This window comes from Vanessa atalanta, chromosome 25 (assembly GCF_905147765.1).
Source record: "Vanessa atalanta chromosome 25, ilVanAtal1.2, whole genome shotgun sequence".
NCBI lineage: Eukaryota > Metazoa > Arthropoda > Insecta > Lepidoptera > Nymphalidae > Vanessa > Vanessa atalanta.
In genome coordinates, this window is record NC_061895.1 from 1,818,508 (window position 1) to 1,845,556 (window position 27,049).

The 27,049-nt window shown below is 37.2% G+C and overlaps 1 protein-coding gene across 3 annotated transcripts in view; it reads right to left on the reverse strand.

Annotated features, from left to right (window-relative positions):
- Nucleotides 1-430: 430 nt before the first annotated feature.
- LOC125073685 (inositol 1,4,5-trisphosphate receptor) overlaps nt 431-27,049 on the reverse strand; it is a 68,893-nt gene continuing 42,274 nt past the window's right edge. Inside the window, exons 18-61 of one of the 3 annotated variants that reach the window (XM_047684643.1) lie at nt 26,794-26,972; nt 26,392-26,547; nt 26,111-26,308; nt 25,506-25,612; nt 24,948-24,971; nt 24,477-24,556; nt 24,168-24,266; nt 23,899-24,047; nt 22,311-22,358; nt 20,482-20,641; nt 19,931-20,072; nt 19,460-19,584; nt 18,977-19,117; nt 18,604-18,741; nt 18,284-18,487; nt 18,087-18,202; nt 17,831-17,966; nt 17,397-17,559; nt 16,740-16,861; nt 14,356-14,476; nt 13,819-13,961; nt 13,486-13,676; nt 13,241-13,352; nt 12,812-12,914; nt 11,517-11,546; nt 9,650-9,790; nt 9,313-9,404; nt 8,758-8,881; nt 8,461-8,571; nt 7,540-7,682; nt 7,266-7,446; nt 6,931-7,160; nt 6,644-6,742; nt 6,075-6,212; nt 5,694-5,886; nt 5,486-5,608; nt 5,240-5,412; nt 4,910-5,074; nt 4,602-4,779; nt 4,225-4,463; nt 3,715-3,880; nt 3,413-3,573; nt 3,136-3,300; nt 431-2,975 (exon numbers count right to left, since the gene is read on the reverse strand). In XM_047684643.1, coding sequence (XP_047540599.1) covers nt 2,883-2,975; nt 3,136-3,300; nt 3,413-3,573; nt 3,715-3,880; nt 4,225-4,463; nt 4,602-4,779; nt 4,910-5,074; nt 5,240-5,412; nt 5,486-5,608; nt 5,694-5,886; nt 6,075-6,212; nt 6,644-6,742; nt 6,931-7,160; nt 7,266-7,446; nt 7,540-7,682; nt 8,461-8,571; nt 8,758-8,881; nt 9,313-9,404; nt 9,650-9,790; nt 11,517-11,546; nt 12,812-12,914; nt 13,241-13,352; nt 13,486-13,676; nt 13,819-13,961; nt 14,356-14,476; nt 16,740-16,861; nt 17,397-17,559; nt 17,831-17,966; nt 18,087-18,202; nt 18,284-18,487; nt 18,604-18,741; nt 18,977-19,117; nt 19,460-19,584; nt 19,931-20,072; nt 20,482-20,641; nt 22,311-22,358; nt 23,899-24,047; nt 24,168-24,266; nt 24,477-24,556; nt 24,948-24,971; nt 25,506-25,612; nt 26,111-26,308; nt 26,392-26,547; nt 26,794-26,972 — 6,102 coding nt within the window. In that variant the 3' untranslated portion in view covers nt 431-2,882. The remainder of the gene's footprint in view (nt 2,976-3,135; nt 3,301-3,412; nt 3,574-3,714; nt 3,881-4,224; nt 4,464-4,601; nt 4,780-4,909; nt 5,075-5,239; nt 5,413-5,485; nt 5,609-5,693; nt 5,887-6,074; nt 6,213-6,643; nt 6,743-6,930; nt 7,161-7,265; nt 7,447-7,539; nt 7,683-8,460; nt 8,572-8,757; nt 8,882-9,312; nt 9,405-9,649; nt 9,791-11,516; nt 11,547-12,811; nt 12,915-13,240; nt 13,353-13,485; nt 13,677-13,818; nt 13,962-14,355; nt 14,477-16,739; nt 16,862-17,396; nt 17,560-17,830; nt 17,967-18,086; nt 18,203-18,283; nt 18,488-18,603; nt 18,742-18,976; nt 19,118-19,459; nt 19,585-19,930; nt 20,073-20,481; nt 20,642-22,310; nt 22,359-23,898; nt 24,048-24,167; nt 24,267-24,476; nt 24,557-24,947; nt 24,972-25,505; nt 25,613-26,110; nt 26,309-26,391; nt 26,548-26,793; nt 26,973-27,049) is intronic. The other 2 variants (XM_047684644.1, XM_047684645.1) reach the window with 2 other exon arrangements.

The window sequence follows — 27,049 nt, forward strand, 5'->3', positions numbered from 1 at the left end:
CGATACAAGATTATATTGATGATATAAAAACGTGGAGTTAATGCTTGTTGACTTCCAGGCAGGAGACATAACATAGATATATAATTGTATTTAACTAACATGACTGTATTTTTAGATGTTGAAAAAGAGTAACTACTGAGTTTCTTGCCGGTTCTTCTCAGTAGAATTTACATTCCGAACCGGTGGTAACTTTACTTTAAATAGTTTTTTAAATGACGATTCAAAAGTGCTTGTAAACGCCTACTTGAATAAAGTATATTTTGATTTTGATTTTTATAAATATGACCTGGATTTAGACGGGCTTTCTTTGACAATACCCTGTAAAATTAAGGCTAACGCCTTGCCTTATTCTGTTATCACAAAACCTAGGTAATCTAACATTTTGCTTAAACCAAAAGAAAATATATCAAGGTTAAAAAATAAAAAACAATTTTGTGCCATACTTTTATATTTCATAAACAAAACCATATTTGCAGCCATTGTAACAGACTTACAATAAATCCTTTATTACTAATAGAGAACTAATGCAAAGATTCCACAATACAGATCTATTGTTATCATATATAAAGACAAATATACGAGGAATGTATAGAATAATGCAAGAAGATTATTTTTTTTTTTTTCGTAGAGAAAGTATAAAATTTAAATATTAAAACTCTACATGTTGTAGAAAACTCCAAGTTTGGTCACACATTCAACTACAAGAATTTAATTAGTAAATATATTAAAAGTTCGATTATTTTAAGTCGAAAATATATAACTTTGTAAATCTTAGATTAAAAAAAGAAGTTTTACTATTTAATAAATATCTTTTAAATTTACATAAATTCTCTGTACAAAAAATTATATATATAATTATATATATGAAGATATAGTTGGTTCATATTAGAGGAATGTTAAAACATTTTAGTGTAAACGGTAAAGTTCTAATAGTAACAAGATAGAATTGAAATTTAAGCAAAACAATAAACATCTTAAGTACAACAAAATGACTCATAACTCATAACATCTCTAGTATTTGGCATCTTATATGTTCCCTTACGTGTATATAATGCATACTTAGTAGTACAAAAACACTAAAATATATTCTCAGACGATTAGCCGAGATTGATCAAAATTCAGTTAATTTTTAATGAATGCTAAGTATGCAATGGTTTTGTTAAAAAATCAACTTATTCCTATAGCGATTGCTACTTTCACATGGCACTGTTTTATGATTTCAAGGTCATAGTAACATTCAAACATCCTAAAACATATATAAAATATTCAAGAAGAAAACCCTCAGAAATCGTCTGTACCCAATTATGAAGCTCTTATTGCCAAGGCATAGAGACTATAACTTCCACTTCAGGGAAGTTTATAGTAAACAACGTTTTCATTTATAAACCAATGTGTCAAATAAAAAATATTAAAACTTAACCTAACGTAACTATTCCATACAATCTAAACAACACACAGATACAACAAAATATATGAAACGCACGATTTATCGCAATAGGTTTCAGATCTTTATAAGATTTTTAAAATAAAATTTCATATTTCTCCTAACTACAGATAACGGATTTTGAGCTAAGTCATATTGCACTATCGAAATATTAAAAATTTTGGGAGACTTCGTTGAAAAATTATATAAAACCTTAAACGTAACTTCTCTACACAAAATTACACTGTATTGTAACTAAGTTCGAGAATAGAATAAACAAAGAAGAAACAACGGTTACAACACGAACATATTTGAGGAAAAATAACTTTAAAAAATATAATTTTACAATTAAGCTAAGAACAAAATATTTCATATAAAAATAAATATAAACTTTTAAATAGACAAAATAAGATTAAGGAGATTTAGAACTAAGATTCGGAAGATAGTATTTAATATTCGAAATTAACGAATTGAACTTTATAGTGATAGATTTAAGGTTCCAATTCCAAGATCCCGTCGGAAACAATATTAAACTTTAACTACGAAGAAATAACGAACAAAGTTTCATATCCAGTCGCAAAAAAACTGGATTATTTATAAAAAAAAAATGCTATTATTTGTTAAACAATTTTCTAAGCATATGAGATTTGTCTAGTCTCGTGTCGATGAATGTTATTGTTGGATATAATGACTTAAACATTAAAATATATTTTTCTAAATATCTTATTGTGTTTCTATCATACAACTAGACCTTTATCATGAAAATTATTGCTTCAATTTGGCTGTCTATAGTTTACCGTAATCTATATCCGATTTTTTTTTTTCAATTTTAAGTTTGTCAAAAGTATATTAAATATACAATCTGTTAAGATTCGAACGTCGCTGCGATAAAAAAAAAAAATTATAGAAAACTGTAGAGATTTCTATACGAATGTTTATTCTATCAAATCCATTTTAAATCACACTTGAAACATATCCATAAATATGTTAATATATCTAGTGATATCTAGTCGAATCTAAAAACATTTTCTAGTAGACGAATTAGTCTTATTATATATTGTATTACGTATCTCATATTTCGCACGCATTCTTCGTGCGTTTGACCGCTAAACGACGTCAGTGTCATTGTTTGTTTTCTTTACGACGAGTACTAAAGCGTACCAATGTGATTATATTTTTGTGCGATTGTCATCCGAGGCCTGATGGTACACGAGACGCACCGGTTTTGAAGCTTTATTAATATGACTTGAGTATGAATTTTCATTAAAATAAATAAGATTGTTCAAATAATTAAAAATACTTAAAGTATCTTAGATTCTTAGCGTTAAACTATTCGAAAATTTCAGGTTAAGTATATTCTGGGTGACGAATATACGTAATATACGAGCTGTTAAATCGAAATAAAAACTTTGATGGACTGTAACATAGTAGCCGGTGCGTCGAAGTAACGGCATGTCGCTCATGGCGGAAGGTTCATTTGCAAGTTCTGGAGATACGCCGAGGTCGAGTTCAACAGGCCGATACGTTGTTTCTGTTTGCGCTGCTCCGTCATCTGCGAACAGGAAAATAATTCGATATAATTCAAAATTTTGAGGTGCGTTTCCAATTTCAAAATCTTAGATCTATCTATTCAGACTCCGACGAGCACTCTCGATCTTAATTTTACAAGGTCACACGAAATGTAAACACAGAACAGTCGGCGAGTGGGGCACCTGGTCGCGCAGGTCGGTGAGCAGGTCGGTGAGCGCGCGCACGGCGGCCTGCGCGCGCTCGAGCTGCGCCTGCAGGTTGCGCAGCTCCAGCTCGCCGCCCTCGCCCTCCCCGCCGCCCACCAGCGACAGCGCGCGCAGGCGCGGGAACCACTCCAAGTTGTTGCTCTGACATTACGTTTGCACGTTACTGACTTGCGATTCAAGGAATTACTTTATGTGGATTTGAATAGTATGAGCAAGCAGTGGAATCATAGGTAAAAGTATTAGTTATTATCACCTTGATCATGGAGTGTACGTAGCTCTCGGGGCCGGTGAACTCGGTGGGGTCCTTGACCCGTACCAGCACCATGAAGTACAGGTAGTGCCACATGTTGTGCTCACTCTTTATGTGTTCCTCAAATGAGACCGTTTTATTGTCAAAGGCTGACCTGTTCAACCCTGGTACAAAATCAAAATACTTTTAACGATTGTAATTTTAAGTAGGTAATAGGTTCACCATAATAATTAGCACTATATGATAAACTTAAGAATTCTTATATATTTATATAATAACAAAAATAACGTAAATAAGGCTCTCACCACATATAAAACATGTGTTCTTTAATATAAGTTCTTTTTGCTGCTTCTCGCTACGGAGATCGGCGAAGGTGTCGATGATCACACCGAAGATGAGGTTCAGTACGATGATGATCACCACGAAGAAAAACAGTAGATCGTACACCACGCGTGCGACGAACAGGGGCTCCTAAAGACCAAACGGACGACGGTGACATTTAATAAAATATTATTGTATGTATTTTATTTATTTGAATTTATTAAATAGTTATATTTAAAGTTTAATAGTAAAATGAAGTCATAAAACTGTTTAAGTTCAATAAATGTCTCATTATATCAATAATCGATTTTTAACCGATTGCTTCTTCTTTCAACAAACAACAACGCTTTAATAACAAAATATTCGATTGGCACACTCTAGAGGGAGAGAAGAAAAATCCAGAGCGGTGTCGCTTTGGAATGAGAAGGTGAATATTTGAATAACGGATATGTCGGGGATCGGCCCGCGCCGGGGAGACAAGCGGAGGCACTGACGAAGCTGGCGGGCGCGCGCAGGATGTCCCCGATGCCGCCGCCGTTGCGCAGGCCCTGGTTGAGCGTGGTGACGATGCACATGATGAGCGAGTCGCAGCTGCGCTCGCGCAGGTCGCCGCCCACCGACACGAAGCGCGCCGGCCGCGCGTACTTGCCGGCCGGCGCGCCGCAGCCCGCGTCGCCGCACTGCTCGCGCTGCTCGAAGCGCGGGTCGTGGTCGTCTGCAACACGCGGGCGCCCTGTGTTACACCGGGAACCGATTCGGATTACCCGTTGTGCGGATTGTTTCATCATTTAAATAGTCGTTCGGTTGGGAGATTCAGATAAAAACGTATCCGATACAGTTGCGACAAAATATTGATTCAGTGGATAGTTACCGTCCAGGCGGTCGACGGTGACGAGGAAGTGGTCTCGGAAGAACATGTAGCCTACTATGGAGAACATGTAGACCAGCACCAGCGCCAGTACGGCCGTCAGTAGGATGGACCGCCCGTTGCGAGTGACTGATCGCATCACGTTCAACAAGGTCTCTTCTCGGTATACTATGTCTAGGAGCTAGAATGTTTATACGTTAATGTGTTTTGTCATTTAAATATTTGCAATAAGTACCGGTATTACGTTCGACGTGATATATATTAAAGTAAAAAATATATATATTTTAATACTATTAAAATGCAGGACTAACCAGAACTGAGAAAAAGAACGGATGCCAGCATATGCCCATGAAGCAGAAACCGAGATAAACGCCGTGGTACAGCAGCTCGGGGTCCGTGATCACGTTCCGCGTCGACTTGGACAACGTGCCCTGGTTGCCCATTATGCTCACCAGGTGAATACCCTTCACTACTATCTGTCGAGGTCAAATTATAATCTTGGAGAGACAAAGTACTCATCAACGATACAGTCAAAACTCACCCGGAGCTCAGACAGAGGGAGCACGTTTTTGAGACGCATACGAGTTAGGACGCATAGGACTTAACATCGAGCAGTCGAGGGAAGGGGACGGAGGACTCACGGTGAGCATGCCCAGCATCCACATGGTGGGCTCGGGCCCGGCGGAGTAGATGAGGCGCACGATGGCGCTGGCCAGCAGCGCGCGGGCGCCCGAGCCGCGCGGCAGCCACGTCACCAGCGCGCCCGCCGCGCCCGACGCGCACCACACCACCAGCGACAGGTGCTGGCCCAGCCCTGCAAGGCACGGCCGTTACTGGCGCGCCGCGGCCGGGCCGGGCCGGGCCGGGCGCGCCGCGAGCCTACTTACGGGGGTTCTCGTCTTGGAACGGGTAGTAGAAAGCGACGATCACGTTGATCAAAACGGCAAAGTTGAACAATATGTTACTCCACAGAGACATGTAGGACGACACCCAGAACAGGAATGGTTGGCCTGAAAGAGATCGAGCTCGTGTATTCGAGGGCTCCGAGGGCTAGTGTTCTGTGCACGTTCACGTGAGACTAGATTTCCTTTATACCTCGCAGCTTCTTTTGCCACTTCATCTCGTGGAAGAGATTGTCGAGGCGCGAGAAGAAGTCCGCCACCTTGCTGCCCTGGTCGTCGCGCTCTGCGCTCTGCAGCACGCGGTGCTTGCTGTCCACCGGCAGGTACTCGCAGATCTCCGGGATCGGGAACACGATCTGCTCCATGCTGCGATCCGTGCGGACTATCTGTATATAAATCAATGAGCTTATTAGGTAGTTTATATAACGAAAAGCAAATGCGTATTCCGATTGTATCTATAGTTACCATTACTGGTAGACAGATTAACTATTCCTTAAATCATAATTGAGTCGTCACCAAACGAGAACAAAACTATGTACAAGAGAAGCGAGTGCAAGGAATATATGTTCGGCACCTCGATCTGCGCGGTGTGCGTGCGGTAGTACTGCAGCGCGGGCGCGGCGAGGCCGGCGGGCGAGGCGCGCACGAGCGCCGCCAGCTCCTTGTTGTGCGCCGCCAGCTGGTGGCACAGGATGTAGATGTTGTGGCCCACCTGTGGACGACGGCCCGGGCCATTACTTCGTACGGCCGGAGTGCTCCGGTGGTTAGGCACCCCTAAATGACAATCTCCCTTCTGTCGCTGTCGGTGATCTGACACACTGCAGACGTCGACAGCGGCGAAGAGTAGAATATTTTTAGACGACAATTTGGGAGATTGTTGTACCTCTTGATTTTTTTTTTCCAAAGACAGCCTTTGGTTCTCAACGGCTTACTCTTTAGAACATAATTAATAACCCGGTTATTGACACTAATGGAAAGGAAATGCCCCAGAAGTGACAAAAATTCGGATCGGCATCGGCCAATCAGCTATCAGGATTCCATGATCGGATCTAGTTACTCATTCTATCATAAAAAATCTTTTGGTATTTTAATATTATACAATGGTACATACCTGAAAGCGTTTTGAATAAGTTAATTACTTACTTCCTTTGGAGAGACACCCTGTACGGGCGCGTCATCCTCGGAATCGGAATCGGGGTCCATAGAGTTCTCCTGATGGAAGGCTGAGCACGCAACATCAACCTGTGCGGGGATGAAAAAATGGTCATAATTTATTATTTAATTTGATGGTGAAAATTAATCATTAAAAAGCTAAACAACGTATCCTGCACATCGTTATTTTTTATCGTATCGGTTAGCGGACACCTGATGGTAAGTGGTCATCACCGCCCATAGACAGCCACTCCTCCAATTCGGTTATAACCACTCACCAGCTGTTTAGGATTCATGTTGTATAAGATCCTTTCGGCGTTGTTCTCGGAGTCATTTCTAGATTCCATTATAGCGAGCAGGAGCTTGGAGGCGTTGTTCTTTAGCTCCAGTACGAGGTCCATGCGTGTCTTGCCGAGGGGGTTAATGTCGTTCAATATCAATGCCGTTATAATATCAAGTCCGTTGCTTTCGTGTGTCGCTATACAGTTTTGATTTTCGTGGCAAGGACCTGGAACAAACATTTAAATTATTTTTGAATCGTAAATGTTACTTGAATGAAATATATATGCGGTTATTTTTTTTTTTGCTTAAATATCTTCTTGACAAATTATACCTTGACAATATTCTGTGAGTGTTTCTAAGGTCTGGTTGATAAGTGCCACATTCCCTTCATTTATGTAGAGTCCGAGCAATCCGAGCCCTCCCGTCGTTGATCCGCAGATGCAGTCCAGGAACATAAGAGTCTCGGAGACGAGGTTATAGTTGGACTTGTTGTTTTGGTTGCGAAGGAGGTTCTAGTGAAAAGAGAACACAATAAGTTATAAGTACTTCATACGAATACTTAATAAGTAAAATAATATAGTTAGTATTATTTAGTGTCGTTTCACCTGTAGGTCGGGATTGTGGTTCTCGCACAGCAGCTGTAAGAAACGCAAGATTGGTCGCATAACGGCCACCTTAGCAGGCAGTACGTCCGAATTGCCAGATTCCCGTTTTTTCTCTGCCATTATTTCTTCTAAGACGGTTGTACCTGAATACAATCTTGTAAACATTAGACACTGCTGTTCTAAACGAAGATTATTTTAAAATTTACATACAATCACCAAGCTAGGTTAAATCGGTGCCAAAAATTAGAATCCGATAATAAAAGCGAAAATACATATATCTGGAAGTGTTTTAATTGAATATTTACACTAAGTTTATAGTATATCACATAGGTAAACGGACTAACAAATGGCCCACCTGCTGGTAAGTGGTCATCACCGCCCATAGACATTAGCTCTTTAAGAATAATAATCATTCCAACAATCAAGAATGCGCCACGAACCTTGAGAGTTAAGATGTTAGATGCTAGTGTTTGTTGTTATATAAATATAAAGAATTGCTGTTTGGCGGTAGAATATACGATGTTTGGGTGGGACCTACCCAAAAAGGCTTTCAAAGTCCTATCACCAATTACCTTTTGACGTTGTCATTATTTGAATTATTCATTCGTTCAGGAAAAATCTAAGGAAATGTGGCTGCACATTTTTATTACCAGGCAGTGTCACAATACACACTACTATGACGATGATGACTAAAGAAGTCGTCGTTATTTTATTTATAGTACGAAATGTCTTTCCAAAAAAAGTGTTATTTGGCCTTTGTGTGATTCTGAGTTACTTGGATGATATGCGTAGCATTCGTAACGCCATATCTAGATTGTAGTTGACCATTAAAAATGTAAAGTGTTCAAGGACTTTTAACCTACACGACGATCGCGGTTATTTAAACGAGATATAATAGTATATGTATAAGCGAGTACATACCGTGCGACATGGTGTGTATGTCGGAGTAGGCGTGCACGGCCGAGCCGCACGCGCTGGACACCTCGTCGTCCATGTCCTCGCCCACCACCATGGGCCCTACCACCGCCTTACCTATGATCAGATGATATTAAAACTGCGTTCTTCAGTCCACGTTTATTACTCATAGGGCTTGTTTTTTATTCGCTTGGCTAATAAATATTGGTTAAAATGTATTTTATTATCGGTAGGTTTCAATAATATTAACATATATTTATTCTTTCATAATATGATCTTAAAATTTTAAAGAGAGTAACTTACCATCAGTACTATTCGATTTTTGCTTTTCTGTGGACGACCGCTTGTCGGTGGTAGTGGTGGTGGTGCTGCTTACAGCCAGTGAGCGAATCTCTTGCTGGGCCTCACGCATTTTATCGTAGAATACCTAACAATATTCAGATAATCTTGAATTATGACCTATACATCTACATTCTATGACATAATTGACCTGACCGATGATGTCCACGACCACTATTTAGAAGCCATTGCTTAGGCCATTTAAAAATGCACAAATATATATGTAAATACAAGTGTACTTTTTATTCCATCAGTCATATAATCCGTCACGACTGGATAAAGTTCAGACGCAGGACCAGCGCCTTTATGTTCTTTAAGAGGCACAGAGCTTTACACAATGCTAACCTCCCGACCTGGGGTTTGAACCTAAGAGGACATCGGCCTAATACGCTATAGAACATTAAATCACTATCTTAATATTAGCATAAGGCCATACAAATCGATGATACTATGATAGGACATACTTCAAACATTGAATTACTTTAAGATGCGATGGAAATTTTATCACGTATTATTTACCTTTAAAAATGCTTGCGATATTTCACCATTCTGCAATTTTGTGAAGATGCTGTGCTGAATTATAGGATTACCGCCTTCTAGAAGCGCAATTCCTGTGAATGAATACATTGAGAGTAAAAAAACTTTGAAGTACTTTTTGCATTTCGCATGGCCTGAAAGATTAGGCGAATAGTATAATATTATACCAATATATTTACAAATTGTCCAAACGCAATGCTTGGATGGTACGAACCATCGTTTTACAGAGTGCGAAATGTAAAATGCGTAAAATTAATTCCTTTACAGATTATAACTACATCTTAACTAGTATTATTATAATTAATAAAAGATGACTCACCAAGCTGTATAGCTTCAAGGAAGATAGCCGGTCGGTTAGTGCTCTTGATGACCAGCTCGACCACCAGGTCGGAGGCGCCCTCGCGGTCCAGGTGCGCCTGCACCTGCGCCAGACTCTGTCCCGTGCGCAGCAAGACCTTCGCTGCATCACCACACACACAGTCACTATTGCCTCTAATTTCACCATAAATGGTATCACCGAAGTATTTGTATAGAATATGATTTAGGCGTATCCGTAAATATAAAAAAAAATTTGAATTGTAATAATATTTAATTAAAATTTAGACTCACTTTTTATGTTTCATATATTTGGATACTCCTATAACATACATCCTTAGAACAAAGACAATTAGATGTGCCATCAATAAGGATAAAGTATAAACACAAATCGTTGACATTTAAAATATTTTAATATCAAATAACGTAAAGGAACGTAGTACTTCTCATACGATGGCATTTCTAATGTACTTTTAATTCTGTATGTACAATCGTAGGAGAAAAGGTCAAAACATTCATAACAATAATCTGTTAATGGTATTAATGTATTAACATGTATTATTCACGATTAACATCGAAGAATTCATAAAGCTCGTAACGAATAGTCTATTATATACCGTTTAATTAAATATATATGATATAGATACTAGATATATTCTTACTAACTCATTATCATCATGAAATCTATTTAAAAATGTGAAAATGAGTATATTGACTGAATCTTATTTAAATAGAAATTAATTTGATTCTTGTATTGATAATTATATTGAATTATATATAATTTGTTGGCGGACGAGCATATGGACCACCTGATGGTAAGTGGTCACCACCGCCCAAAGACAAAGGCGCTGTAAGAAATATTAACCATTCCTTACATCACCTATGCGCCACCAACCTTGGGAACTAAGATCTTATGTCCCTTATGCCTGCGATTACACTGGCTCACTCACCCTTCTAACCGTAACACAACAATACAGAGTACTGTTATTTGGCGGTAGAATATCTGATGAGTGGGTGGTACCTACCCAGACGGGCTCGCACAAAGCCCTACCACTAAGTAGGTTTAGGTCTTAGGCGATATTTTGTGATAAAACCGCAATATAAAGCAAAGCATCTGTATTAGATTAGTAAGTGAATAGCGACGGTTATACTGGTTAATATAATGCATTTGTAATAATTTAAATTGTATAAGATCTAGTTGATAATGACCTAGTCGATAGTACGTGTACCAAGTTCGAGGGTTCAAACCCTGACAAGCACCAATTGATTTTCATATACTTAGAATAATACATGTCTTGAGAAAGAACACATCGTGAGTGAACCTGCATGTCTTGGACGAACATCTGCTATATATGTATTCCTGTGGGATAATGGAAACGGGCGAACGGCCTTATCCTGGCAGGAACATTTCTAGAATTTTTAGTCTGTATATATCAAACTAAAGACAAATATAATAAACACTTAAAAGTATACCAGATTGATTATGAGTACCATATAAATATGTATGTATTGCCAGGTTATTAAAGTTCACATTAGCTACAAACTGTACAATAATTATAATACTTATAAAGAAATTAATTATTAAAAGAATACACGTATCTTTACCTATAAATGTATTTAGGGTGTGATTACTTAAACGATGTTGCATCTTCTTCTTTCAAATGTCAAATTGATGGAGACGAAAAGAGAGAAATATATTTAGCTAAACACCCGCTAAATTACGTTTATAAGTAATGATAATTATAATTAAGCAAATATAATTGAAATATCAAATGCTATAGTATATTTCAAACGGCAAGGACGTCTATACAACTAATCTGAGCCAAGTGCAACATATAAAGCTGGTGACTGGATAAATGTTACGGACCCACCTCTTTTCGGCTGTTGCGGTACAGTGTCTGCTGCGCATGCGCATCGTGGAAACAAATGAAACATTTCTACTAGTATCTAGTTTTCGTAACATGGCCGATTATACTAGAAATATACAGATCTTTTCTCTACCTATTTTTACTGATTATTTATTTATGAAGTACTAAAACTAGTAGTAAGTATATAATACTTTATAATTAAAAATAAATTACTGTTTTTTTTTTTTATTTGTATAATCAAGCTACGAGATTATAATTTAAATTACAAGTTTTATGAAAATATACGAAGGAGGTTTTAAGTTATATTCTAAAAATAAGTGTGTTATACATTTTCATTAAATATATAAGCAGCCATGTTACATTCTGTATCATTAGAGTTACAAGATCAAGTAATACTTTCTATCGATCAACCAGTTCTGTTAGGGTTTTAGCATAGAATACTAGTTAATTTAACTAATATCTATTGTGCCGCAATCCTAGAGCTAATGGTGCATACAAACTTATCAATTATATATACTTTTGTTATCAATTATAAATCATTATATTCGTGTACAAAATTTGATTAAAACTTTTATTTATTGTAATAAAGTATAATATAAAAAAAAATTGTAACATATATCTAATCAAACTTTGTATAATTATCATAAACTATATTCGACATTGGCAGGAGGTGCAAATATAACTTTGATCTCTAATTCACATTTCATTGTTAGTCGAGACTATGAAATTAATAATTGATAGTATTCATTATGGAACGAAATATTATTCATTCAATGGGCTCATAAAAATGCTTTTGAATCGTTATGATACAGTGTTCGATTTAATTTAAAGCTACTACAGAATTTATGCAAGATATGACGTTTCTATGTTTAAAATTAAGATATAAGTAATTAAACGGAATCATGTTGCATTATAAATAAATATATATTAATCAAAAACTGACTGTAGTGCACATAATAGCAGAACTATAACAATTTTTATAAACACTATTTAAAGATATATTAATTCCAAACTGTGTGGCGTGCACATTATAGTAGACCTTTGTTTTTTTTTGCTTCTCCTGCCATGAAAATGTACGATGTTCTGTTTTAACTTACGTTATTCTTCGAAGCTAAGTCATTTATCTACTCAGTTACATTCCAAGAGTAGTTATTAATATTAAAGACACTTACGATTCATTGAGCAATAAGTTTGGTATTTATTATTAAGACATTTTTGAATTAATCTTGTATATCAAACGAATTTTTCATAGATGTAATATTCGACACTATGTCGTAATTGATATAAAGTGCTCATACCACCGGGCCCGTGAGTGACGGCGACGCTGGCGGGCTGGATCTTGGGCTCGGACTTGCGGTTCACGAAGTACTGCGAGAGCAGCTTGTTTCGTAGTTGGTTGCCCTGGAAAGTACACATCAATATTATATATGCGGAAGTAACCCTGTCTGTCTGTTGCTCTTTGAACGCCAAACCACAAAACTGAATTTGATGATACTTGGTATGAAGCAAGCTTGAGTTTCACAGAAGGAAATAGGCTACTTTAGCAACTGAAGATCAACCCATCAACCCCTACAACACGAGCAAAGCCGAGGCGACATTCAAGTATAAACGAAAAGTTTTCTATATTCACTATACATGCAGTGAGCTAGTTTCAGGCCGCGGCTTTACCTCCCGTGTGAGGGCAGGTGTTTATATCAGGTAAAAAAACCAATGTGTGTTTGTAATACCTTCTCTCCATATTCGGGATCGACGGCCATCATCTCCCGCAACGTCCGTAACACCTTTACGCACAGCTTTTCTTCTTTCTCTTCTAGAAGCTTCTCCGTATGACGTATTAATCTAAAATAATTTTACTTCATTATAGACTACTCAACACAAAATTGGGCTCACTTATTTATTTGGCTGTTTTTTTAATATCTTAGAGCATGTAGCACTTTTTTTTTTTAAATAAAAAAAGTGCATTGTCACAAACCTCGATATAAATATTCCGCTCGTATCGGGGTGCGTTAGTTCCCCCGGGCTCGTGAATAACCGATGCGGCTTGTACAAGATGTCAACTAGCAGAGACTGCTCGGCTTGTAGTAAGGGTCGCAACTGCTCCTCCAGTAGCGCGACTATCTCTTGCAGGCCTTCCATCACAGATCTGTCGTTTTGGAGGTTTGTCTAAAGTGGGAAAATATTTTATAAGACTATTAATTCAATTATATTTTATTTAGAGACAGCAGTACGATTACTCAAAGATTATTTTATTAGTGAATACAAGTTTTAGCTAGAATAACTAAAACTAATAATGTCGGAGTTCCACCTGCGAAGCCATCTTCTCCAGCTTGGAGGTCTTGGAGGCGAGCAGCCACTTGCTGGTCTGGCGGGACAGCGCCGCCGCCTTCTCGAACACCGTCTGGATCTTCGCCTCTAGCTCCAACGGAATCGCTATACTGCGACTCTTAGCTGTTAACAAACTCGAAGTCAACAAGGAACGTATATAAAGAAGCGACACTTTTCAGAGAACGGAACGCCTCTCAAACATTTCATCAGGTAAAGTTATATTTTAACATACATCGTAAATGTTTACAGTGGTAAGCTATATTCGTAATACAATATTTAATATATAAGTGTTGTTTTATAAAGCATTTTTGAAAATTAAATGTTATTAATCTTTATTTTTTACTTTTTATAACACTGGATGGTAAGTGACTACCGCTCATGGACAACTGCAATACAAGAAGGTACGCAGGTGCGTTGCCATAACTAATTATTTTTTTGAAGGTTTTCAAGTCGCTTTTATTGTTTTTATGTATGACTATAACGGTAAACATTAGGAATATAAACTCATATTTCTCACCGACTTCGCTGAGAGTGCGTATACATTTCTCAACGTTGAGTTTCTGTGGCGGAGTGAGCCAAGGACACTGGTAGATCCGGAAAGTGGTTTGAAGCAGCTTCACGAATATCGACTGCCGGGTCTGTGGAACGGATAATATTGTTATAGTACGCACGTACGCACGCATAATAACGTACATTAACTATATTCATATTTTGTGTTCAAAAAGACGAATGTATAGCTATAATTTATATAGGACATTAAAAAAATTCACAAAATTCATTGTAATTTGACGAAAAGTATTAATATTCCGAATCGGTGATAAGTATAATCGATGTACCTATAAAACATTCATGTATTTGAAGCTTAAGGCATTACAATTTCGTATAGAAATCAAAATAAAGCAATAGGAAGACATTTCTCTTGTTTTGATACTTACACCAACAATTCCAGCGTCCGACATAGGAAATAGAATATAAAAATTAATTTAAATATTTATATAGTAAAAAAAACCCTACATTATATTTTCTGACATTCAGATTATATCAATATGAATTTATTTAAAATAAGTTAAATAGTACTGCAATGTCATGGCTGTCAATTTGTACAGTTTAAACGTATATTATTAAAACAAATATCTTTATATTTTAGACAGATGGCTCGATATTGTATGTTAAATCTATGGGAATTTTTAAAATTATTTATACCATTACTAATACATACTTTTCTTTATCAATTACAATTAATATGGGTTGTATTTTTAATTGTTATTTTTTAATTTCATTCTTAACATTAAACACTAAAACTAAAACATATTATACAACAATAAATGTATAATCTAGCCCTAATATATATAGTTATTTACATAGTACTCATGAGTAATGACATCACAATTAGCAAGGTCACCAGTAGCGGGGAATGTTTAGTTGTTTGTAAGCTTAATCTTAAGGCTATAAGGAGGATCTATATGATTTACGACACAACACAGAACCATAATGGTATACTGAACTACAGCCAAATTCAAACATGAATATAGCTGAACGCTTAATATTTGAGATGTTTAGACTTAATTTTTTGATTTTAAAACTTAAATTGTATTTTTATCTGTTCTGTTTCATAAATTTAATTCCTTAACTGAATGTATTTATTTCACTAAATTAAAAAAAAGTACAATAGCGACACAGAATTTAGTCTAAAACAGTTATTGGAACCCAAACTTCGTAACTGATTTAAACCTACTAGTGTCGTGTGTTATAAAAAAAATTACAATATATGAATTTGATTTCATTTGTAGGCTTATTTAGTATTTGGTATAATAACAAAAAGAAACGAAATATTATATGTAATATTATACAAAAACAAAATTATTATCAACATTTTTTTTATTTGTTTCGATTACGGAAAGATTTTTATTTCGAATATCCTTCGATCAGGAATAGTACGTAAGTTTTACATAACAATAAAACTTGTATTATTGAGCAGAGACGATGCACACAATACCTGTGAGTGCGTTGCCTACTTCCCTTCCCTGTTTCTTATTTTTGTATGGGGATATGACGTCATGTTCGTCCCACTTTTTAACCATTTGTTATGTCCCAGATATAGTCCCATAGAAGTCACCAGGAGCGCTTATTGGAATGCTGTGTGCTGAGTAATATTGATCGAAGCGAATATCCGAATTTCGGTTACGGTTAAGGATAACATCCCAAATAGAATGTTTCAACAATGGTAGACTAGGACAGTGTGACTATTATGCATATACAACTACATTATATATATCATATCGTGTTTTTTTTTATTATTACACAATGGATGCCTAGCGGATGTATATCAAGCAGATATAATACTCACTGGATCCTTAATAGGAACTCGCGTGGATGTGAACTTTAATCGTGTAAATAATTTGTTCCTTCTTACATCTTGCGTCACCTTACAAGACGCAAAACTCACAATCAAATTCCTAATACGTTTTTTACCATAAATATATGATGACGTAAAATACAATATATTTAAGTATCACCCAAAAGATATAAAAAACTTAAAGAAGAATGGGAAATGGTACAGAAACCAATTTTTTAACGGTTTCAAAGTCGATTTAATCACCTCACATCTAAATAAAATAGCTAATAAATAGCTAAATCTAAGATAAAAGCCTCTTATCCATTCTCAGAAGGTGATAGGCACACATATTTATTTGCAAAAAAAATATACTTCTCAAAAAAGTATTTTTCAAGTTTAAATATACGTTAAACATACAAACAAGCCAACTCTTCTTTAAACGGAGCCATTCAAAAGAATCAAAACAACCGCCACTCCTCTTTATTTATCCTGCTCACACTTAAGCTCGAACAGTATTCACGGTTTGTACAATATATTATGAGAAGTCACACGGCAAGGGTCCTCACCTGCACGGTGGTGCTCTGGTCGCTGAAGGGCGAGTTGAAGAACGTGCAGATGGTGTGCACCAGCACGTCCGTGACGTAGTTGACCCACGCCTGCTTCGAGCTGCCCGACGCGCGCGACGAGCCTGCGCACGCGCACCCTATCGTCATTCCTAGCGCTTACGCCGCCACGGTTACGTCTGATTATATTATGCCCATACAATTATTTTTACAAGGCTTGCGCTGGGTCAGGAGTCGGATCAGCGAGGATAATTAATTAAGTATTCAAATGTACTCTAACGTCTCCGAGCTGATTTGTCACAGGAACATGTGACTTTTATTGTATTGTAATCGCTGCAGTTAGCTGAGGGAGTTCCTTTCTGTCTATGTTAAGATTGCATGGTTTTGTACAAACATTTTATTGAGTATTTTTTTTTATTAATGAAATAGGTAGGCGGGCGTACAAATGGGTCACCTAATGGTAAATGGTCACCATAGTCCATAAATATTGTCACCGTAAGAAAATATAAATTATTCCCTCTGAACCGCCAACAAACTTGGGAACTAAGTACGTAGTTAAGCCCCTTGTGCTTGTAGTTGGCTCATTCACTTTCACACCCAGACGGGGTTGCGCATAACCCTATCACCAAGTAAATAAAAGGTGCAAAACAAGCATTTCACCGGGCTCAGATGTCTGCGGCTCCGGCTGTAGGATCGCGAGCATGTCTTGCAGGAAGGATCGCTCGAACAGGTCCCACATGTAGTTACTGGAGTATATCTCCTTCATCTCCACCTCGGTGTCGATGTAGCAATGGTTCAGGAAACCTACGTACGCTTCTTTTACCTATGTGAAGAGAAACAATTATTTATTTGGAAAAGTTCGATGTTTAGGAAAAAAAAATAAATGAATTGTGACTTAATTTTGTACTTTGACACAACAAAATATATATGCATTACCGCTTATCACTCGATGATGATGATGACCATGATGATGTATATTTGTTTAAGAGTAGAATTTAGATGGGTTCGACGAGGATATTGAATTTTGTCCAACACAATAGTTTACATATATATTTTTATATATAACAATAAGTTTTATTTATGTTTCGACTCACCTCTGGGATACAGTCCGCGTGAGTGATCATAGCCACGATGTCGTCCAGGGGTAGCAAGCTGTGGCACTTGATCTCGGTGTACACGTTCTTGCCCAGGGTGCAGCACGTCAAGAGCTTCACGAGGTCTATATGGTACCTGGTTACAGATAAGAAATTAAAGTAAGTTTTTACTGTATATATTTAGTACGATTCTCATACGTCCGAATAAAAGGTTAGTATGTAATAAAGTTCATATGAGACAGGGTAATCCACTTACGTCAGAGCCTCCGGCATCTCGCCCGTGCGCCGGTACAGACGCATCATCTGCAGGAAGTAGTTGAAGGACACCTTGTCGTTGTAGAACACCAGCACGTCCTCGCCCGCGTTCACCATCTGCAAGCGAGCGGTCTCAGAGCGGGCACACGGCGGGCACACGGCGGGCACACGCGGTGGGGGGCGGCGCGGGGGGCGTACCTCCTGCATGACGAGGTCCTGGCTGCGGCGGATGTGCTGGCCGCCGGCGCGCACGATGGTGCGCAGGAAGCGCAGGTAGGCGGGGCGGCGGCCGCGCGCCTCCACGCAGTGCACGAAGTGCGCCGCCACCTTCTCGTTGCCCTCGTGCGCGCACAGCGACGCGTTCTCCGAGAAGATGGCGCACACCGTCTGCGCCTCGCGGATCTGCGGGAGGCGGACGCTTTTGTATGACTCTTTTCGTTTTATCTTTTGTGATGATTGCTCACGTTCTATTAGTCCGCAGTCCGCACTAGGAAACTTCGTACTGTGCGACTTCTTACCCCGGCGTTGAGGAATAGGTCCAGGTGCTTGTGCAAGATGGCCTGATTTTGCTGGTTGCCGTGGCAGAAGTGTTGGAGGAACTCGTGGGCGAGAGCGAGTAGCTCGTCCATCGCGGCGTCGTCCTCGTCGTGGGGAACCTGAGTAGCATCCAAAAAAAATATATAGTACAGCCTCTTTAATCCTTTTATTTCACCCGCAAATATAGTTTTGCCGTATATTTCTGAAACTATAAGCAGAATCAAATTAACTAATTTGACTAAACGCTCATTGGTCATTTATTTTCTTACCGACTGCTACCAACCAATGCCCATTTAGAAAAAGTACATTTTTTTAGAATATGTTGTTTATATTTTTTTCAGAGCACTACATCACCTGCAGCAAGTCCAGCACGATGTTGTGTACTCCGATGTTGCGCAACAGCCGCTGCTCGTGTCTCCGCGGGCGACTGGTCTCCCCCGCCTCGCCGGCACTGTTGTTGCCTTGCGTGCAATATTTGATCATACGTTGAAGGATCTAGAAATAAGAATAATCCGGGTGAAATTACTTTATAGGTGGGGGTATCTCTCAAAAACCTCATTCTAAAATCAGTTAGACCATGACAATGCGTCTCAAATATGCACTTTCAGCATTTATATTGACTTATTATTAACTCTTCTGCATTTCATACTTATTAACTCGAGTGAGCCTGAAGTTCTTACATTTTCTCTAATAAACAAAATACATTTCTGATGTCATATTCAGTAGTTTATTTGCAAAAAATAGCAAAAAATATTATTCACAAAGTACAATCTTAATGACACCTTCTGTGTAGTGTAGAATATGTAGCTTCAATTATGACGTATTTACACGTCTTACCTCCTTGATCTTGTTATATTCGTTCATGTGGTCATGTTTCGTGGACCTTGAGGTGTCTAAGACATTGTCGAGGGACGCATTCCTTTCCAAAACTGCTCCACCAGGACCCACCGTACCTTTAATATCTAGAAACAATTGAAGACTGTATAAGTATCAAAATTAGCATTTTATGGTTTCAAGCTTTAAATATAATCCTTATATTTGACCATATAAAGATGGTATGACCCACCAAACCCCATTGGAGCAGCGTGGTAGAATTGGCTTCAAAAACCTTCTTCTTAAAGGGCCTCCGCCCGACAGTGTGATTTTATGAAATCACTAATATCACAATTTACCCCTCTAATTATGGTAGGGGTGGGGAGAGACAATAGATCAAGGCCAGAACCAACCTACGACTACTGCACCATGGACGGTTCACATTTACAGAATGTTACTTTTTAATTTTCTTTTTATATTTATTTTGTAACTTACCGCTGTGATCGTCCAATGCTCCAGCGCGACCTTTATTAAACACCCACAGCTCAGACTTTTCCACACTTTGCCGTAACACGTCCAAGTCGGCTTTGATTTGCTTGTAAGATTCTACGTCTGCGTCTGATACGAGGAGTTGTACCTAAATATATCGACGGATTAATATAATCAGTTTAACAACATATATTTGGACGTAAGATTGTAGATAACAGATCTGTAACGTTAGTTAAGGCGTGTCAATAACCTACTTTGTAATATCAATATTTACATTAAGGAATATGAAAAAAAATTATTTCTTATAAGTATTTCTTTAAAGAGCAATATATCTATATTTAAAAAATACTCCTTAATTATAGCAGGCTATCATGCACCAGCGACTAAATAATAATAAATTCACTTTCCATCTATTAATTCACTGAAAGGAACACACTAAAATCTGCTTATAATATGTTATATCCTAAAAGACCATAATTAAACTTCTATCAGATTGTATTACAGCCATAATGTTAATGAAAATACTTTGTGTTTGTATGAGATTATGTAATTCTTACTTGTTTAAAGGCTGCCAGGACTTCTTGCCTTTGGCTGAAATGTCTGAACAACAACGCTAAAGCCCCAGAGACCAGAGAAGCTGAGGCACCTTGGGAGCACAATTGCAGTAACACGCGAAGGACCATACGACCTCCGCATTCATCCAAGTCCAAGCCGTCTCTGGAATTTATTATATTTCTTTGTTAAAGGAGCACTATTTTAAAATCTCGGCAGCACTCCGATTAAGTACAAATGTGGTTATTAACGAGCAAGTTAGTGATATTAGCTAAGACAAAAGCCCAGAACACGAAACATTAGTGTTAAAAGCAGAATATGACACCACTGCAGCATGCTGTCCAGCAATTAATATTTTGTTAATTATATTTACAACATTAATAAAAATATTATTATCAACCATGTATATCCCATTCATTCACGTTAGTTATCGAGAAATGCTCGACAATTTTCAGCAAAGTGATTACTTTGCGATTATTTTTTTCGTATGACAAATTATCCTGAAACAAAAATGTTTCAAAATCTATTCAGGTGACAAACATCTTATGCTATAAACGTATCGAAATCAAATACTTGTCAATGATTATGAAATGAAAAATTGTCGATATGCTATAGATACAATCGAGAAGAGTCATTCCCTGGTGATAATAGTCGGCGGAGATCTCTCGCTGCTGATCGTGATAACAGCCATGCTACGCAGCGAGGTGTAGATGGAGATGTTTTCTTTCTGTGACATGACACTTTCGCAGAAACCGCGGAGGGAAAGCGTGAAGAGAGTGTCATCGTTGACCCACTCAAGGAAAGGCGTCGGCGCTGAACCTACCTTCTCTCCCCGCTGTAACCGTCACCGGAAGTAGGGGCGTTCGTTGCGCCCCAGGGATCACTATAACTTGGCAGCCCGCAAAAGTGAGGTAATTATCGGGGCGTCACGATAGCATACACAAAAGATTCCTTGAGCCTCCTACAAGACGGAGTGGATAGCGCTTGTTTTTAGTGGTTATTCCGTGTGTTGGAAAATGTGAAGGGGCGTTTTTGAAGCGACAAAAGAGGGCAATAGAACCGGTCAGAAAAGATGAAAATATCGTTCATAGCCAAAAGCTGTTAGTAAATGAAATTTTGTCATACGTTTTGTTTGTCAAATGACTGGATTCACCCAAAAATAGTCGATCATTCCTCGTAAAGTAACATAAGTGAAATGGGAATAGTTGTAATAATATGAAAACTCACGGTTTATTAATATTAATAAACGAAGTTAAATATTTTACACCAGGTTTGGTATATACGACATCAATTTCAATAATTATTTTATAAGTTTTCAAACGCTTGTATATTCTCGAGACGTTTGAGAAATTGGCTTTTTACACAAAACAGAACATGCACTATTACAAATAAACACAATTATTCACACTTGTAAATTGAACATTTATAATACTATTGTTTTTTAACACACACATTGTTCGTAAATTCGAAACAAATAAAAACAAAACTTATTTAAGCGTTGCACATTTTTGATACAATATTTTTTTTCTCAACATTTTTATTTTATTTTGAACTTTATTGCTTTGAACTTAAGACATTTAGTATTTTAATTTATATAATCTTGAAAGAAACTCATTTTGATTTGAGGTTTGCTGGTTTTCAATTAAACAAAGTAATTTAGTTGGAGTCATTCAACCATCCGAGTATTCAACTGAATTTAACTCATACATGACAGCTTAATACCAAGTAGTCGCTTATCAAAGCAAATTCAGCGTTGTTCTCATACATTTAGAGGCGAGTTTAGAACGGTCATGCTATGGCATGCATCATGCATCGTATAGTAGATCTTACTAACAAATCTACATTTTTTGGAAGACAGTTGTCAGGCACAGTCTGTATTGCTCTGAAATAATATTTATTCATTAAAATAATACCAACACATTTATGTAAATAATTTTATTTTTTCAAATTCATGTAACTACGCGTATTGTTAAAGTCAAAAGTTGATGCGTGTTTCGGAACGTCGGAATTCTGAAGTATTGTATTACAGCACAAATCTTAAGCATGTATGTATATTTAGAGTCCAATTGATGTTTTAATTTTTATTTATAAATTAAATTGAAGAAGCAAATCTTATTATTATATTTTAAAATTATTTTATCAATAGAATTAACTATTCTATCATTGGCAATTCATAATAATCTAGTAGAAGTACATTTAAATTTCTTGTTATAATATAATGATATTAACTACATCTACAATTTCGTTAATAAATAGAAAATTATTTAAGAAATAGCACTAGGATCTATGATAAAAATAGAAAGATGCATTACCCAAATTAGTTTATAGTGTGTTTATTATGAAAAGTGTTAAAAGCTACTGTAATTATTAACTACGATGTAATAACTATATTTAAATAAAATGAAATTATTAATAAAAGCTTTCCGTTCCCTTATTACGAAAATTACCGACCACCTTCGTTATGTGTTAGTGACAACATTTAAATATTATATTACATAATGATTACATTAAATATTTAACATTTAATTTTAATTATTTTTAGTATTCCGTACTTTGAGCTGATTATAAAATGTGAAAATTAAAAAATTACATGAAAGCAGTAAATACATTTATAGAATAAAAACTCGTACGGAACACTTATATTAACCATACAGAAAAAAATTATTCACATGATACAAATTTACGACATAAGAATGATAATTGTTATTTTTTCATAAACTTGAACAAACATATATACATGTATTTGTTAAATGAAACATCTTTTATTATGCATGAAAATAATGTTTATTTATAAAGAAGGACTGTGGCGAATTACTCTTCGAATCATTTTCCATGGAATGTAGGCTACGTCTAGAAGTATAGCCAAGATTTTCCTTGATGTTGACTTTTATTCAATATTTTTAGATCATTATAAACGTAAGCTTTATCAGTATTGCCAGCTTTCAAATTAAATTTCAGATTTCGTCCCGTTATGCTAATCTTATTTCTTGGTAGTAAGAGCAAGTCCTGCGACATATCACTAAGATTTTTTTAGAGCAATCTTTTTCGTGATAAAACAATTTGTATTGGCAATGTATAGCAAAATATTTTAGAATATATACTGTTTGGATTTGTAATGTGTTAGGCATCGAGTAAAAGAGACAAAACATATTAGTTACCATTGCCGATAGCGCGTCTACTATCTTAATACTGGTTAATGTCTATTGGTGATGGTGACCAGTTATCGGGGGGCATAATGGCATGTTAGTTTAGTCCTATTCAATAAAAAAAAAAATTAACACATAATATTTGATGAGTTTTCAAATTTGCGTGCTTTCAATTACGCGACCTTTATATACTAAGTTAAATTATAATGATACATAAAGTTTAATGTATTATATACTAGTTTGAGGTGAATGTTACACACATTTGACAAAACTCACCGACAACTGAATATGCCTTCGGCTTGCAGGCCAATCGCTTCCACATCTGCCCTACCGATGTTATCGGCTTTATCGGACTGTTCGAACTCCTTCTTAAATATAGACAGCAGACAGCTGATACGGTAATCCAGTCGCACGTCGAGTATGAACTGAGAAGTACACAATAACATTTGAGTAATTTTAAAAGTTTAAATTTAGAAGAACCTAAGAAGCATTTTTTGTTTTATTCCTTTAATGATGAATATTTGTAAGTTTAGGGCTAGCGCCACCTGCAGGATCTCGATGATCTTGAGCTTGGTCTCCATGACGAGCGGGTGCTTGCGCGCCAGCGCCAGCGCCGACGGCGAGCGCGCCGCGCCGCCCGCCACCTGCGCGCACAATCCGTTTTATTATCGAACTAGTGACAACTAGTTTGATAGTAAACTTTTTATAAGATTTTATGTAATCTTCTCGGAAGAACTGAAGAATGAAAAAGTTGATTTGATCGATTTCAGTAATACATTATATACGTAATTTTTTGTATTTATTGTGTGTTTAAGATGTTCTCATTATACAGGTTATATAATAATCTTCCGTACATTACGTGCAACCGATCCGAGTGTGATGGACGTCATCACGGCGCCCATGTCCCCGATGCTGCGCAGCACGCCGCCCTCCGCTAAGGCGGTCGACAATATATAAATTATCTTTATAATATACGACCGAATCGGCCCGGCCTCACACGGGAGCTGGTTATTAATAAAGAAAATGTCAAGTCACACGTAGTAAGCAACTTCCTCCCTTATCTTATTTAGTAATGTTCACTTTATTACAAATTTAAAATAATAATATTATACATTTTATTATTAATAAAAACGTTGTTATTATTTTATTGCATTTAATCATTTCCATGCAATTAAAAACTATTATTAATAACGTCAAAGAAGTTGAACTTTTCATGAGCGTACGTAAGAAAACGCACCATTTTTATTTGATGTTTTATACTAAAATAGGTGTTGCCATGTAATAGTTATCGTTTAGTAATATTAGTTATATTAGGATTCACTTACGTTTCTTTATTTCACTTTCCTGGGCTGCTTGTTACCAAAAATTCACTAAATGAAACTATAGTTATCGATGGCGTTATTATATTTATGTTTGTACTACTAATGTCATGTTAGAGGCATTTTAACACTTAACTGAATTAACCAAAGTTATTTAAATAATATTTAGCTCTATTTTATATTCCAAATGCAGGAGGAATAAACATAAACAAAACATAAATTTACATACTCCAGGTTTTTGTTAATAGCTTTTGCTATATTATGTCCTATAACACACGTAAGTACTCACACTTTCATTTTATTTCCAAACTGTCGATAAAAACTTTTGGTTTATCGATAGGTCGATATCGATAGTTTTTAACCAATACCATCACTACAATTCAAATTCTCAGTTGTCTATGTAATAATTATTCCTTCTTCCATTGAAATAGTAGTTTATATACTTTTAAATTATACATTAACTTTAACTAAGCTACATATAATAATAGTTCTAAGTCATGATAATGTCAAACACTATTTGTAAGATCACTGGATCGTATCTTGGTTAGAAAGAAAACCACTCACATTCGACCTCTCCAGTGAGCGCGCTGGTCTCGTTGAGCAGATCAATAGCCGTCACGCAGTCCAGTATACTGAGCAGTGTCTTGGTCAACCTCAAGAGATCGCTGAAGCTGTTGCAAGCGGAGTTAAGAAACACAGAATGTTACTGTATTATTATATATATGTACGAATATTATATGCCAAAACGTTTACTTCATACAAATGTTTATAAAGCTTTTTTTCTTATGTTATATTATAGGTTTATTATTAGAGAGATATAATGGACAATCATATTTAATATGTGGTGATTCTCAAAATGTGACGTTGTCAGGACAGCGTCAGATATATTTAGAAAAAAAAAAACAAATCAAGATTTAACGGTCAATTCATACATAAATATAAAAGAGCTATATATTAATTTTTATTTGCATAAGAATTATTAACATTAAGGTCAATTATGTTAGTATCATTTGATCGTAATTTCGATTAAACGAGAAAATAGTGCTAACATTTATGCCACCATCATTCGCAGTCATGATTTGTAAAGTAACCATTTTTAACCTTTATTTACAAGAGTAAGATGCGCTTAAATTAGATTTGATAATAACCCACATCCTGAATTTACTCACCTATAAAATCCAAAATAAATCAATTCTCTGGCTAGCTTGACAACCTCGAAGGTGAGCTTGTTCTGATCGTGGTCACTGAAGTACCACGTCCTAGTGACCACGTTACAGAGGTAGTTCTCGACGAAGCGGATGGTCGACGCGAACTGCTCCTTCACCTTCTCTCTCGTAGCATCCGGGCCGCCCTTGACGCACTGGTAGCTACGACAGATTGAAATGAGTTTCGAGGACGTGCACGGGGGCGGCGGGGCGGCGGGGCGGCGGGCGGCGGGCGGCGGACTCACTCGTGCACGTGGATGGTGCCGGCGACCTCGGCCCACAGGCGCGCGTACTTGACGGGCGTGACGGGCTCCTGCGGGTCGCGGTCCACGTGCAGGTGCAGCATGAGACGGCAGAACGACGCGCGCACCTCGTGCGACAGCGCGCCGTTCGACATGCACCTGCCGGCACGGGTCGCTGTTTAGCACGTGGAACGGGTGAACGCTTTACAGAGTTATTGTTTGTGCAGGGGCGTCTGGTTAGGTGCCACGCACTCGTCAAATATTCTACCACCGAGCAGTAATACTTTATATTGGTGTGTTCCAGTTTGAAGAGTAGACTCTTCTTCGGTGGCTTATATATAGTCTCCCTTGAGAAGGAAGTAGAGTAACTATTATTAACATTATTTTTCTGTATAATAAATTTACTTGAGTATGAGATCAATCTGTAATTGCTGCGACAAGCTGTTGAGCGCCAGGTACTGTCTGTTGAGGCACATGTTGGAAAAGAGATCCAGTTGATGTCGGTAGTAGTCCAAGATGGCTGCGGCTTCGCTGCGTGGATCCGCTGCCGCTTCTGATGCTAACGACGATAGTAGCCGGGAACTCTGAAAAATATTCTAAATTTGTAAGTCCTCGTCTGAAGTCAGAATGTTCTCAGAGGGAAAATGTAGACACCTTATGA